Source organism: Sitophilus oryzae, unplaced genomic scaffold, assembly GCF_002938485.1.
Source record: "Sitophilus oryzae breed Bouriz unplaced genomic scaffold, Soryzae_2.0 scaffold_575_pilon_pilon, whole genome shotgun sequence".
In the NCBI taxonomy this organism is placed as follows: Eukaryota; Metazoa; Arthropoda; class Insecta; order Coleoptera; family Curculionidae; genus Sitophilus; species Sitophilus oryzae.
In genome coordinates this window covers 954,793-969,177 of record NW_022147168.1, presented here as the reverse complement: position 1 = coordinate 969,177, position 14,385 = coordinate 954,793, and the positions used below count along the sequence as shown (strand labels likewise).

The 14,385-nt window shown below is 31.2% G+C and overlaps 1 protein-coding gene across 5 annotated transcripts in view; it reads right to left on the bottom strand.

Annotated features, from left to right (window-relative positions):
- The window catches only part of LOC115887457 (rho GTPase-activating protein 100F), a 225,640-nt gene that overhangs the window by 149,720 nt on the left and 61,535 nt on the right, over positions 1 to 14,385 (bottom strand). For 4 of the 5 annotated variants that reach the window (XM_030906887.1, XM_030906888.1, XM_030906892.1 and 1 more), the window contains exon 3: positions 299 to 415. In XM_030906887.1, coding sequence (XP_030762747.1) covers positions 299 to 415 — 117 coding nt within the window. Of the gene's footprint in view, positions 1 to 298; positions 416 to 12,097; positions 12,182 to 14,385 lie in introns of those variants that run through there. The other variant, XM_030906889.1, reaches the window with a different exon arrangement.

The window sequence follows — 14,385 nt, the reverse complement described above, 5'->3', positions numbered from 1 at the left end:
TATACAATTTGTCTTAGATATGAACTATCGAAAACAGGAAATATCCATCTTATCCGATAGTCAAGCAGCTCCAAAAACGATCAACTCAATAACTATCAATTCGAAGTTAGAGGGGCTGAACAAATTAGGCAAAGAAAATAAAGTTGTCCTACTCTGGGCAAATAATAGCACGGCATTTCTATCTCAAAATGACACTGCTCCAATTCGAGAAGCAACCTATTTTTTCAGATATAGTGAAATAACATATATTCTCATTTAGCATTGTAGTAGTTTCTTTTAATAACCTATTATAACGTACCTTTCTAAAATCACCTTGTATAACCATGGGTGGTGGATGACTGGGCCGATTATTGGGAGCGGTTGGTGGTGCCCGTAGTGGTGACGCCGTGAGATCCAGAGCCTCGCGTCCATTGTCCTAAAAATAAAACACATAAGATTTTAAAGGAGTTAAAAAAATAAAGTAAATACAGGGTGGCGCCTCTCATAAGAGGCGGACACTCCAAAAAGAATGGGGGTTAATTTATTCTTTATAAATATACAGGGTGTTTCAAAAAACACGTGCCATCTCTCGTGGAGAGATTCCTCACGCAAAAATAAGATTTATTTTTATATCAACATAGGTCAGATCTTGTTTCGTGATTACAGGGTGTTAAAGTCTTAATTTTTTTCGATTTATTATAATTTTCTTCCAAGTACTTCTAGCAATTCCAATAAAATTTTGAGGGTAAAAGTTATAACAAATGTGACATATTTTAATGCTAAAAAAGTGTCCAACTTCTGCAATAATAGTTCCGAGTTCCAATTCTTCAGTAATCCGTACTAGTATTATAAAAGCCAAGGTTTGTTTGGACGTATGGAAGAACAATAAAATGAGACACGGTTAGGTTAAACTCTGTTAAACGACTATCTATATTCATGGACTATCAATTACAACTAGACACGTGTAATAGGTACTTTTAAATATTGCCACTAGCTGCTCAAAGGCTATAATAAATATTACCTACTCTTTATATTAATAAAATTTAAATTTTATGCCCACGGAGTGGCCGGGAAAAAACTAGTAAAAATATATTTCAAATGTTCCCAGAGCAACAGAATAAATTTTACTTTATTTCATTTCTAAACCAATTTAAGGCAAAAATTAACGCAAATGTCAGATATCACATAAGTCTATGAATAAAAGATCCATAGCACTGGATACTCGTATAACTAAAAAAATGACCAAAACATTATCCATTCGGGGTCAAAATCGACAAAGCTACTGAACTAGACTGCGATGCAAAAGCCGAATTATTATTCTGGATGCGAATTCGAAGCCTAGTTTTGCATCCTTTTGTTGTCGACGAACGTTTTTCTCGGCTGTAGTTCTTTTCGTGCTCGAACACAATGCAGTAACTAAAAATACATGAGAAATTCTACATTCGACTTCGACGACCTTTTTCCTACCATTAAGAATTCATCAACGTATTTTTGTTCTTTTTTTAATGTAGCACGATCCATGGGTTTTTTCGGCTTCGTTATGGTAAATTATGCAAATAAAGTATAATACTTTTAGTAAAATGTTGGTTATTTTACTATATTATCGATTATGAATCAGCTTCATATTAAAAATAGAGTTTTAGAGAATTGTTTCCTATAAATTTAAATTTTAGTATTCAGAAATATTAATTCTACCAATACAAGACTAACAGGCCCTATAGGCCACAAAAAGCCCCCGCGGCCGCACTAGAGGGTCCCATCAAGAATGTAGAGTGAGTGAAAGGCGGGTAACTCACCGCGACCTTAGAGATTAATTTTGTCCCCCTTTCTTGAGTTATAACTCATCATACATGGGGTTTTTCATGTTCATCCTCCGAGGAGTGGGCATCTACCTCCTACGTGTATACACGTGGTATCTACTGGTATACATCCTTCCACGGTTGGGGTTTAGCCTTCTGTGCCCTTCACTGTGCCTCCGGCTGAGGTACCCTTGAGTTGGAGGCTGGAGGATCTGTCTCCATTTTCTCCACCTCTTTAACTTGGTCTCTCCTTAGACCTGATACCAGTGTTGTCCCGGATCTATAATAGAGGATATATCACTCTTTATCTATTGCCTCTTTGTATTTGATGTCAATTTCTATTGTGAGAACTTGTCCATGGCTCTTCTCCCTCGAGTTGATGATTTGCCGACTCGATGTCCTTACACTGGAGTTCTGGCAAAGCCTAACAAAAATCTAAACTAACTGCAAGGGTTAGTCGGTCCACCTCTACAGAGCCCTGCATGTATAAGTAAGGCTAAGAACATAGTGGAGTGATGAGGATAGTGGCGAGCAAGCAGCGCGACATCGCGTCCAAAACAAACCTGTGAAAACAAGTACGTGCGAACATAGTGAAGCGATCTGCTCGAGCGGTTAGATCGAGCGGCAAGATCGATCCAAATAATTTTGTTTTCGTCCCTCTGTCGCGCTGTAGAATATGATGGATTTCCAAAAATTAATAGATTTAGTAATTGTAAGAGAGATTTTATGGGACCAGAAAGACAGTAATCACCATAACCGGTACATTTTAGATAATTTATGAGATGAAGTGGCAACAGATTTTCATAAAGGTTATAAAACTTGCCACACTTTCTCCGGTTTTTGAAAATTTTATGTAACTAAATGTTTGCGACACTACTGCCCATAATTTTAGCCGCTGTTAACATTTTAAATCATCAATAAGCAAATGAAAATAATAAGTTTGCACAAGGACCTCGCTATTCTTCGCCGCTCTACTATTATTAGCATCTCGAGGCTTGCTCGACGCGGTATCGCGCTGCTTGCTCGCCGCTCCACTATGTTCTTAGCCTAAGGGAGACGAGAATAAAATAGGTTGCCCCCATGTGCTCCAAGATTGAGACCAGTACAGGCTAGTCTTCTATCTAGCGACGCATTCCTTTGATCCGTCAACGTAGGATTTAGTTTTTTTGGTGAATTTGTCTCCTCTAGGTCCGGGCGGTTAAGCGAAGATACCCTCTGCCTGTGATACACACGGACAGGGCAGTCCCATCGGGCATCGTTATACGTCTTTGTGCAATTCCCTGGCCACGACACTACAACCAGGGATAAGAGAGTAAGATACCCCTTGGATCCAGCCAAAGTGTCAGAGGGAATTCCCCGTATCGCGGTGCAAAGATGGCGAAGAAATAATGTTTTTATTTTTTATCTTGAAAACAATAAGAGATAGACTAATGAAATTTTATGGAAGCATTACTGTTGTAAAAACACACCTTCTGGTAATTTTTTCACTTTTTTAAAATAAGTGGAAGGGGTTGAAATAAACTACCCCTATCATTCTTCTTAACGAAATTTAAAGAAAAATCTTATCAAACACATGCAAAAAAAAATAATTTGGATAGTTTAGTTTGTTTAGAAAGCAAGTTTTTTTATCTCTTGTGTTTTTTTGATAAACCTCACCGATTTAAAATTAAAGAATAAAATGTAAAGCATTACATGTCATTACTAGATTCTTTATCTAAAAATGTTTTTTATCCTGACATGTAATGCTTTACATTTTATTTTTTAATTTCAATCGGTGAGTTTTATCAAAAAAACACAAGAGATAAAAAAAACTTTGTTTTCTAAACCATCCAAAACAACTATCCAAATTAATTTTTTTGTATGTGTTTGATAAGATTTTTCTTTAAATTTCGCTAGCAAGAATGATAGAGGTAGTTTATTTCAACCCCTTTCACTCGTTTTAAAAAAGTGAAAAAATTACCAGAAAGTGTGTTTTTATAACAATAATACTTCCATAAAATTTCATTAGTCTATCTCTTTTCGTTTTCAAGATAAAAAATAAAAACATTATTTTTCCGCCACCTTTGTACCGCGATATCTCCCTAATGGTTGACTTTTGACCCAACGTTTATAAAGCAAACTAACCCTTTATTTTGAACAAGGAATCACCCCCTGAAGTTTTTCGCATTTGTTTTGAAACACCCTGTATATCATTCCATACAGAATCTCATTTTCTATCAAATAAAGTAAAAAAAATACTGAGGGTGTCATTTAAAAGTGAAAAGTTGTAGTCATTTCCGTTAATTAAGTTATATAGGAGTGAGCTATTTTTGAGAAACACCTGATATACTATTTTTTTAAATATACAAATAAACTTGTCTATTTAGATTTATATGAAATACGCCTAACCTAACCTAATCCAATAAATCAAGTTGAAACATCAAGCTCATTCAAACTTGAGAATGAAGATGCACATTTAAGCATCCTTAAAATAGAAATTTTAATCATGACTATAAACATAAAGACTCTTTATTAAAGATATAATAATTTCGAAAATCTTAAGGTGTTAATATTAAAAAATGTTATTAGTAAATACAAGTATAATCAATCTATAATAAAAAAGAGAAATAAAACTGCCACACATCAGATAAGTGTATGTCCATGCACAACATAGATTTTACCCGAGAGCCTCTCGAGTTAGAAAGCGAACATTTCTCTTCTCAAATCGAGAAATAAGATAAGAGAGATCATTTTTCTCTTAAACTAAACGAAGTTGGATTTTTCGAACGAAAAAAGAATAAAACAGAGCACCGAGCATCAATCTAATTAATGTATTTGTTTATTTTTTGAGACGAACTTTGGACCTGTTTTAATTAAAAGTTAACAAAGAAAAATTATAATAAACTGCTTTTTTATACTTTATACAAAAGTCATGTAAACGTTAAATACACGATTTATTAAAAGAATAAAAAATCTGAAAAATAATTAGAGTTTAACAAAAGTTTATAAAAAATTAAGTAAAATCATCATCTTTATCATTTTCAGCTTATTCAACTATTTCCAATTATGGTGTTGCCTTCCTCAAATACTCTCTTTTTAGTTGGACGCATTGTCATAGTATAAGGAAACTAGTAGCTTTACTTCTTGTCAAATCCTTTGTTCTTTTTCTGCCACTTTATATGACCTTGTTCTCGGGTCCCGTGACCACTGACGTAGCTGTATAATAGTGGTCTATAACTAGGCAAAGTATAGTCGTGGCACTCGCCATAGTTTCACAGAGATGTATTTAGGAAAATATGAGTTCACAATAAAATAACATAAAAAAAATTGATCATCGATTAAAAACTTGCTTGAAAACAGAATATTTTCACATTTCGTAACTTAAACATTCTTCTGTATCTGAAAATCTTCTGATGGGAAGAAATGAGGAAAAAATATATAATGACATATTTTTATATTATTATCTATTTCAAAGATTTTCTACAACTTTTTTTTAATTTAAAACCAATTTTAACATTAAAGTCTTTGTTTTGTAGTAATATATTGGTTAGGTAATTTTCATTGGATAACTAATACATTGAACAACACATTGTACTCAATAATAAAATAACATATTTATACTTCAATAACTGCTAGTAAACATTACAGAAATTTCAAAAGAGAAAAGAAGCAAGAGCAATGAGAAATAGCATCACTACTTTCTCACGTAATAACAGAATAATTTTTTAGTTATTGTTACGGAGTCCCGAAGGTACCGAAAGAACCGAGAATTAATAATTCGAGTCCCGGTTCTTTGATATCTCAAAAGCACCGGAAATTTCCGGTTCTGAACCCTAGTTACCATATTATCAAGAAATATTTTTTTTCCAAAAGATATAGAATTTTTTTCCACAAAATATTGCGCAGAAAAATCCTCATATTTCTGGGACCAAAATATACTACCAAATATACTACTAAGAATATTTGCACTTATTTAAGACTCACCCACTATAGGGCGATTCACGGTTATAGCGTTTCCAGAACCGGAGCTGTTTTTCGGAATCGGTAATTTCGGTACCATGCCTCTAAGGAACCGGGACTTCCAGTTTTTTTTCGGTACTAGCAAATTTTTGTTCAATGACGGTTTAGTTCGTTAAACAGCAAGCAAGGGATGGTTGTCAAAAGTAAAATCGATAAAAAATTGAGGTTTAAATGAAAATAATGAATATCAAATTATTAAGTACTTTAAGTAGTAATCCGTCATGAGAAAATTAACCTGAACACAAACATGATCACAAAACGACTCTCAAAAAAAACTCAAAGCACAATTTTTTGAATTACTACAACCAATAGCAGCACACAGTAAGGCACTTATTTTTTGTTAATCCGTCTCTGTGCTTGGACGCAACGCTTGAACCTTACAGGTCGACGAACGGAACTCAACTGAAACGCTCTGCAATCTGCCGATATTCGACAGATTGTAAAAACTGGCAGAAAATATTTGGGAGAGTGCAACTACTATTTTCCTTCTACTATGACTAGTATTTATGGCTAGGCGAGCCCAAGTTTTCCCTGCTAATTTCCTAATATGGTCCCATGTCAAGTTCGGTCTTCTTGTAAGTGTCTTGATTCCTCGTGGGTACCATGCTGTAATTTTTGTGGTCCATCTGTTGTCCGTTCTTCTTTTTATATCAAGTCAATATAATAGTGTCACAATATATAATTACAAGTATTTAAAGAAATTCAAAAAATATCCCCTGTCGTATGATTTTTCAACAGTTAGATAAGCATACCTGGCTTTTGTCCAAATATATTGCTTCCAACAGGAAGCGCAACAGATGTAACAATTGTGTGTTTACATAGTTGAATAATTTCAATATGAACATCATCTGGCTGACTATGCTTGCATATGTAATCAAAAGTTATATTCTTGTTGACTTTTGAAGAAGGTTTGTTACAATTTTTTATTATTTGATTGTAATAAAAAATGAATAACATTTTTAAAAGGATTTTTATAATAAAAAATGGTAGAGATGTATAAATACATATATAAAAAAGTAAATTTACTTTTGACTTCGCTTAATCAAAATGTTTTCTATACAGGGTGATTCAAGCTATACAACGAAGAGTATTGTAGTCAAATGATTAGATTTTTAGAAATTGTGAGTGAATGGATAGCTAGAGCTATAATTTAAGATTATTTTCAAATGGTACAAAGTGTCCCAAATAAATAAAAAATATCAGTTGTATTTTTTTAAATTAAACACCTTGTATATTCTTACATTTTTAGTTTCTACCATTAAAATAAAAGTAAATTTGATTAAGGTTTACCTCAGTTAAATATTGCCGTTTTTGAAATATTTACAATTTTGTAAAATACAGTAATATTTTTAAATGTCTCTAGGCGTATTTAAGTTTTCAAAACCTCATAATGTACTGAAGTTTTTTTATTTACTAAAAATTAAGTAATTATTTATGAATATTTTGTGTTGGAATAATAAAAATTATACTACCTTATACACAGTGCCTACAAATTTATTTTAAATAATTACTAGCTTTAAACTGCAATAATTTATTAAACTTAAATGGAGCACCTTGCATATTTTCCAAGTATTAGATGTAATATGTATCTATCTATCAAATTGTATTTTATTATTTAAACCTCTCTTCAAGTTTTCGTAGAAAATACTTTTTCTTATAATTTAGATTTATCAATATATCTGGAATATTGACATTTTAGATTTTTTTTGTAAACAAGTAACAAATTTACACAATTTCCAGATGTTAAAAACGATAATATTGCTAGCCTGATTTGTTTACAAAAAGAATTTAAATCTTTGAAAAAGTGTTATATAAATCTTTATTTCCGCCAAACTATTATTAATTACGTGGTTAATTGCGTTAATTAATAAATTATTCTTAGTAAATGTGAATTTGAATCAGGAATCAGTATATTAATAAGTTATGAATTTAGAACACATTTGTTGTTATAAATAAGCACCCATTAAAAAATAAAATACAATATATACAACAGTATATACAATATTCAGTTTTTTAGTATAGGATCAATTATTAATCATCGTAAATGATCAATTAATTGTTGAGCTTGAATAATAGGATCATATTTCCAAATATTTAAATAGTTTTCTATTTTAATAATAAAGCGAAATAAATATATAAATATATATAAATAAAAATAAGCGAACAATATCGACAATATTAGTATTTGTACTCTTTGAAAATTGGTTTCATATTTAAAAATAATCTAGAATATCAAGAGTCCATGGGTATATTGATAATTATTAAATATTAAAGTTTGAATTAAAATAATATTAATTTTCTACAAAAGCCCGAACAGATAAAATGGTATAATAAAATTTAATAAATAATTAAATTGTAGATACACAGTTTAATTATTGCACGTAAAATATACGAGGTATTCCTTTTAAATCAAATACGTTATTGCCGTTTAAACCTAATAATTTAGTATATTTTTTGGACTCTCAGAAACTACTTATCGTATAACTTTGGGAAAAAAATTCTAATAAGCAAATCGACCAAGAAAAATCGCTGGAAATTATTTTCAAGTTCGAAAAATGTCCGCTAGGGGGCGTTCCTCTGATAGCCAATCAGAAAACGGGTTTTTTTTCTCAAATATATGCAGTTGAACAGGTATTTTAAATATTACTATTGTAATAATCAAAAAATTTGTAATTTTTTTGATATAGAGTATTTTGCCCTATCTCATAAAATAAAGTGGTGGGGGAAGGTTAAACTTGCTTTTATTAAAATAAGGATAACTCTGGTTTAGGTTAGCCGATTTAAACAAACTAGGGCTCGTTTAAAAGAGCTTTTCTTTCTTAATGATCTCCAGTATAAATTTTGTTACCAGAAATTTTTTCGTGGTAGCTAGAGGGCGCTGTTTGACATCATAACAGATATTGCGGTTTTGCATAAACAATTTAAATAGGAGGCTATATTTCTTTTTTCACAGTTAAATAGAGCACAAAATTTCCAAGATACCAGCGCAAACCGCAACTTTCTATCTTCTCTAACGGGAGATATTTAGAAAATAAATCATATTAGGCTGTCGCCAAGGATTATAATGTCTAAAAATTATAGTAGTAATGCATCCGAATTTCGGGCGTTTTCTTAAAAAAATGAAGCCATAAATTTTTAAACGTGTTTATGTAACATTATCGTCCATTCATATAATTTTTACGACTTTCTTGGTAAATTATACATAGGTAGTTCTCACTGATCCTCCGCGAATGCTCAAGTGTAAACGGCTGTGCGCGCACGCTCACTCCGAATCCGCCTGTGCGCGAGCAGCCGAGAACGTGAGCCGTCCGGTGTCGGTTTTTGGTTCTCAAAGGGATTTTATGTGTGCGCGAACGCTGAATTTGCACCGGCAATTTGTTTTCTCTTCGTTCGTGCGTGCGTGTGTGATTTTTTTTCGTTTTCTTTCGTTATTATTAATTGAAGAATATGAAAAGTTGCCTATATTATGATATAGGATGTTAAACATTCTTCTTATTAAAAAATCAAAAAAAATAACGCAGGGCAAGACCTTTTAAATAAAATTAATATTGAGTATGTCGATATTAATGAAATTAGTATTCTAAAATTTGTATCTTTTGTTCGTAAATTTTGTAAATATTCAAAGTCGGGCCTGGTCATTCTTGTAAAGTTTTTGAACTGATCATAGCCCTCCTCAGACACTAAGTTGTTGCAGTAAATTATATCGATTTCTAAAAATTTGGATTTGCCACCAAAGACGCCGACGATGTTTTCGATTTTTCTTCTTTTTAATAATTAAGCTGTGCATAACAATGACTGCAGCCCCGACTATTTCTTGGTCGTCCATTATTTTCGCCAACACAACTCTGCTGTGCGCGCACAAGTGGATCACTTCATTCATGGAAAAATAAGTTTTTAATTTGAATGGAGCCGAGAGCGCGAACGAATGCCGTGCGCGCACGCTCAGCTCGTGCGTGTTCGAGTCTAAACGCACCATAAGATACTCAATAAATATTTTGTTAGCCTTGTCTACGATTTTATCTAAAGACGCATTCTCACGACCCGTGTATTTGGCAAGTATTTCTTATTGGCCTACAGGGTCTGGCGAGAATGCGGCGTAGTTCCTATAATAAATAACTTAGAGAATCTGTATAGATGCCCGGCGCACCTTTTATACTCTGTATACCAATTACAAATGTTTGCCGAGTACACGAGTCGTGAGAATGCGCCATAACAAATACGCTCACAGCTTTATTTTTTTACCTAAATAGAGTCCTTTTTTAAATTAATTTGATTATTTTTTTGACCTTTTACATATTTTGTATATTCTGTTACATTACACTTATTTATTACATTCCCTTGTATTGACGCCCCGCTTATACGCCGCTGGTACAAACCAACACATATAGGTAAGAATATCTGTGTTTGTTATGATGGTTATTAATACATAAATATATTTAACATAAATTCGCTAAAAAATGTAAAAATACATAACGCAAACATGTAAAGATCACTTAATAGTGAAAAGAATATTTCGACGTACATTATACAAAAGCAAAATCGGCCAAATAAGCTAAATTAGCCAAATACAAACATTATTTGGTACACTTATATGAAATAAAATATAAAATATTGTTTAAAACATCCAAAACAATAGTTCGCTTAGTCATCCATCACGGGCAACTCGGATAAAGCGGAACACGGATAATTGTGACTCTAATAATCTAGACTATATTGTTTTTAATTTACTTCATAATTTACTTCATATTTGTGTTTGACTAATTAAAAGTGTTTACAGTTATTTTAGTAGCTTAATTAGTTTAATGTAATAGTTAAAACAACAAACTTGCATTACATATTATAATTAATAATATAAAAATTAAAAAAAAATGTGTAAACTCCCGTATAACTACCACTGCAATAGGTATAGGGAAATTGTTTTTTTACTAATTTTATCATAACTAAGCAGCATCCGATACATCTTTATTAAAAATATTTTTTGAACAACGCTACGTTTACATTATGCAAGTTTTGCTTGCGCAAATACTTGTTTGCGATTACTCGCTACTGAACATTTTAAAATTGTATGTTTACACTATAGTCAAGTTATTGTACAATAACTATGGATACCACAGAAATTGTTAAATGTGGTGTAAATATTTTATGTCATACGTTAAGTGACGAATGGCGTACTTTGTTAGAAAAAACTCAAAAAACAAGAGTATGGGTAAAACCATAGATAAATCTGAGGAAAAACTGTTTATTTCAAAACTCTTTCAGAGGCAGCATCTCATAATTTGATCTATAGTGTACACTAAGGTGTACTACTCTTCTTACGATCTACAAATATTCGTGCTTTTCGTAAATTGTTAAAAACTTCATAATTTGGTCGTGAGACAACCAGCTTGGGGCCATTTTTTCGAGCAACTGCTACTGCAAGAACTTGACAACGTGTTTACATGTAAAATTTTCGCTCTGCAAGTATTAGCGTGCAAGAAAAGTAGACCGTCGATCAACTTTACTTGCAAAGTAATTTTTGTTGTACAATCAGTTGAGCAATTACTTGAACCACAGTTTACATTAAGCAAGTACTTGCAATCAAGTTCTTGCGCAAGCAAAACTTGCATTGTGTAAACGTAGCTTTTACATATTTTAAAAGCTAATAAAGATATTATTAATTAATTACTTTTTCACTAATTAAACTAAAATCAATACTCAACAATGATCAAGTATAAATTACATTAAGATACTTGTAGAAAACTTTACATATAATTTAAATATATTTATTACAAAAAAAATAACATTCTTAATCTTAGAACTGAACATGTATTTACCCCGTATTTAAAATATTAATATATATGATTTTTTATTAGTATTAGAGTATTGAACATATCTAGAGTAACAACTTAATGTATTTAAAAAAGTGAAACTGAGAGTTTTACTCAATGTGTTACAATTACGCTAAACGTACTAATTGGTAGTAGCGTAGTAAATCACTCGTAAGCCGTTGAATAAATATAGTAATTTGTAAAATCAATTGGTGGTGTAGAAAGAAAACTGTGTATATTTAATGCATGCTTCTATAAAATATGTAAAATAAAAACCTACAAAATAAACGTTTATTAACAAGCAAATCTATATAAATCAGAGAGAATTTAAAAAATCAAGGATCTAAAAAATTCTTTCGACAAAAGTGACGTTTCTATGGAGCACGCTCACAACGTATATAACTCTTAACCGCAAAGTGAGTAAGCGAAATTTCCGTTAGAAAAGTAGTAAATCTCCTTCTCTAAACAGGAAATAAATCAAAACAGCACAAAATAAATCTCTGGTTCATTTACCTTTCTCGTAAAAAAGCAGCCCTTGCCATTTTTATCACACATTAACTAAATCGGCGTATTAGTATCGCGGCCGCTCAATTTTGCCCGATTCTCTTATTGATCGTTTGCCGCGGTGACGTCGTCGAGCCGACGGCGACTGCGCCGATTCTACGACAGAAGCTTGTCATTGGTCGAGCGGTGAAACGCGCCAAAACTCGTGTGTCAATTGAACTTGGACGGACGGGGTTGCTCCCGGAGTTGCCAAGCTGATCTATATTCTGTACGGTATAGGATATATAGGGCTCGCCCCCTACTCAAATATTATAGAAAATATATAGAAGATAATCTTATAAAAAAAAAACAGAAATAACGTACAGAATGACAAAAAAGATCCATAACAAGGTTCGTTTTAGATTTTCACTCTTTTTTTATTAAATGTTTGCAACAATAAGCAACTTTTTTTTTAAATGTATGCTACATTTTTAAAAAAATTGTACTATGTGGAAAATAATGTCCCGTGTGTTGCATAACCGATCTGAATTAATAAAAATATGAATCTGAACATCTGTTTATTTTATTTTGTAGAAAATTTTGTTAGAAATGTTTAAGTCATTAAAATAAAATAATTTCCACGTTTTTAATAGTTTAGACGAAGTATTATTTAGTTATAAAAATATATTACCAAGTTAATCTAAACTACAATTAAACAGTTCATCAATTATATATCACTTATTATTATAATTATACAGGGTGAGTCTTAAATAAGTGCAAACATTTTCAGGATTGGTAGATCTCGATAAAAGAAACAGATTTTCTCCAAAATAAAAAAGTTATTTTGCTTTGTTTTTTAGTTTAAAAAATAAATATTTTTTGCTTAAATTTTGAGAACCACTAGATTTTTTCAGGATTTTCGTTCCAAATTAAATCTACAACCTATACAGAGTGTTTCAAAAAACTTGTGCCATCTCTCGTGAGGAGATTCCTCACGTAAAAATAAGATATCAACATAGGCCCGATTCTGCTTTGTTTCATAGCTACAGGGTGTGAAAGTCTTAATATTGTTTCAATTTATTATAATTTTCTTCCAAGTACTTTTGCGACGTATTTTAAAGCTAAAATAGTGTCGACATATTCACCAGGGAGGTGCATATGAGATATCACTAGAATATTTTTCTCAAAAAAAAACGTGTACGTCACGTTAAAAGTTTCCTTGATAATTTGTCGATTTCGGCCCCTCGATCCAAGTCTAAAAGAAACTTTTTAAAAATTTTAATATTAATTTGCAAAAGTTTTAAATAAATACCTACTCATTAATTCTTCATCAAAAAATATGAAAAAAGTACCTATAAACATGGGTATGGAAATGCATAGTTTTAGAGTTACAGAGTGCTAAAAATTTTAAAATTAGGTTTTTTGTAATTATCTTAAATACCATTTTTTTTATTTGAAATTACTGTACGTTAGACTAATAGTAATAATAATTAATGATATTTAATAATAAATTAGATAAAATATATAACTTATTTTATACAATTTAACTTTTATTTTAATTTTATTGTGATTAATAAAACTGCGTTTATCTCATCAAGGAGACCGAATTCGACAAAATATCAAGAGATAACTTTTAATCGGCATTAAACGACCTACACGATTTTGATATCAAAAGAAAAAAGTCAGTGGCGCACATGTTTTTTTTTTGAAAAATATTCCAGTAATAACCCATATGCACGTCCCTGATTAATTTATTAGCACTTTTTAGCACTAAAATATGTAGCACTTATAGTAACTTTTAACCTCAAAATTTCATTCGAATCACTAAAAGTACTACTTGCAAGAAAATTATAATGAATCAAAAGATTGTTAAGATTTTAACATCCTATAGCTACGAAACAAAGCAGAATCGGACATATGTTGATATAAACAATAAATCTAATTTTTACGTGAGAAATCTCCCCACGAGATAAGGCACATGATTTTTTTAACACCCTGTATTGTCATATAATCAAGATATTGTTTTTAACTAAAAATTAAAAAAAAATCCAAAAAAAATCGTTTTAGAAAAATTTGTTCGCGAAAAAAATCTCATATATGTATTTCTTCACACACGCATCAATTCAGAGAAAACTGAATTTATTTATTCGTGTATTGAATTACTCTATTTTTTTAAACAACCAATTATGTTATTTATTTATTTACTAATATTAGCGAAATAAAATGGTATTTGTTGTTTTTAAACCCTTTTTGAAAACGTATTTTTATTTCGTCACATTTAATATAGTATTTCTATTTGATATTTTCTAATTTTATCG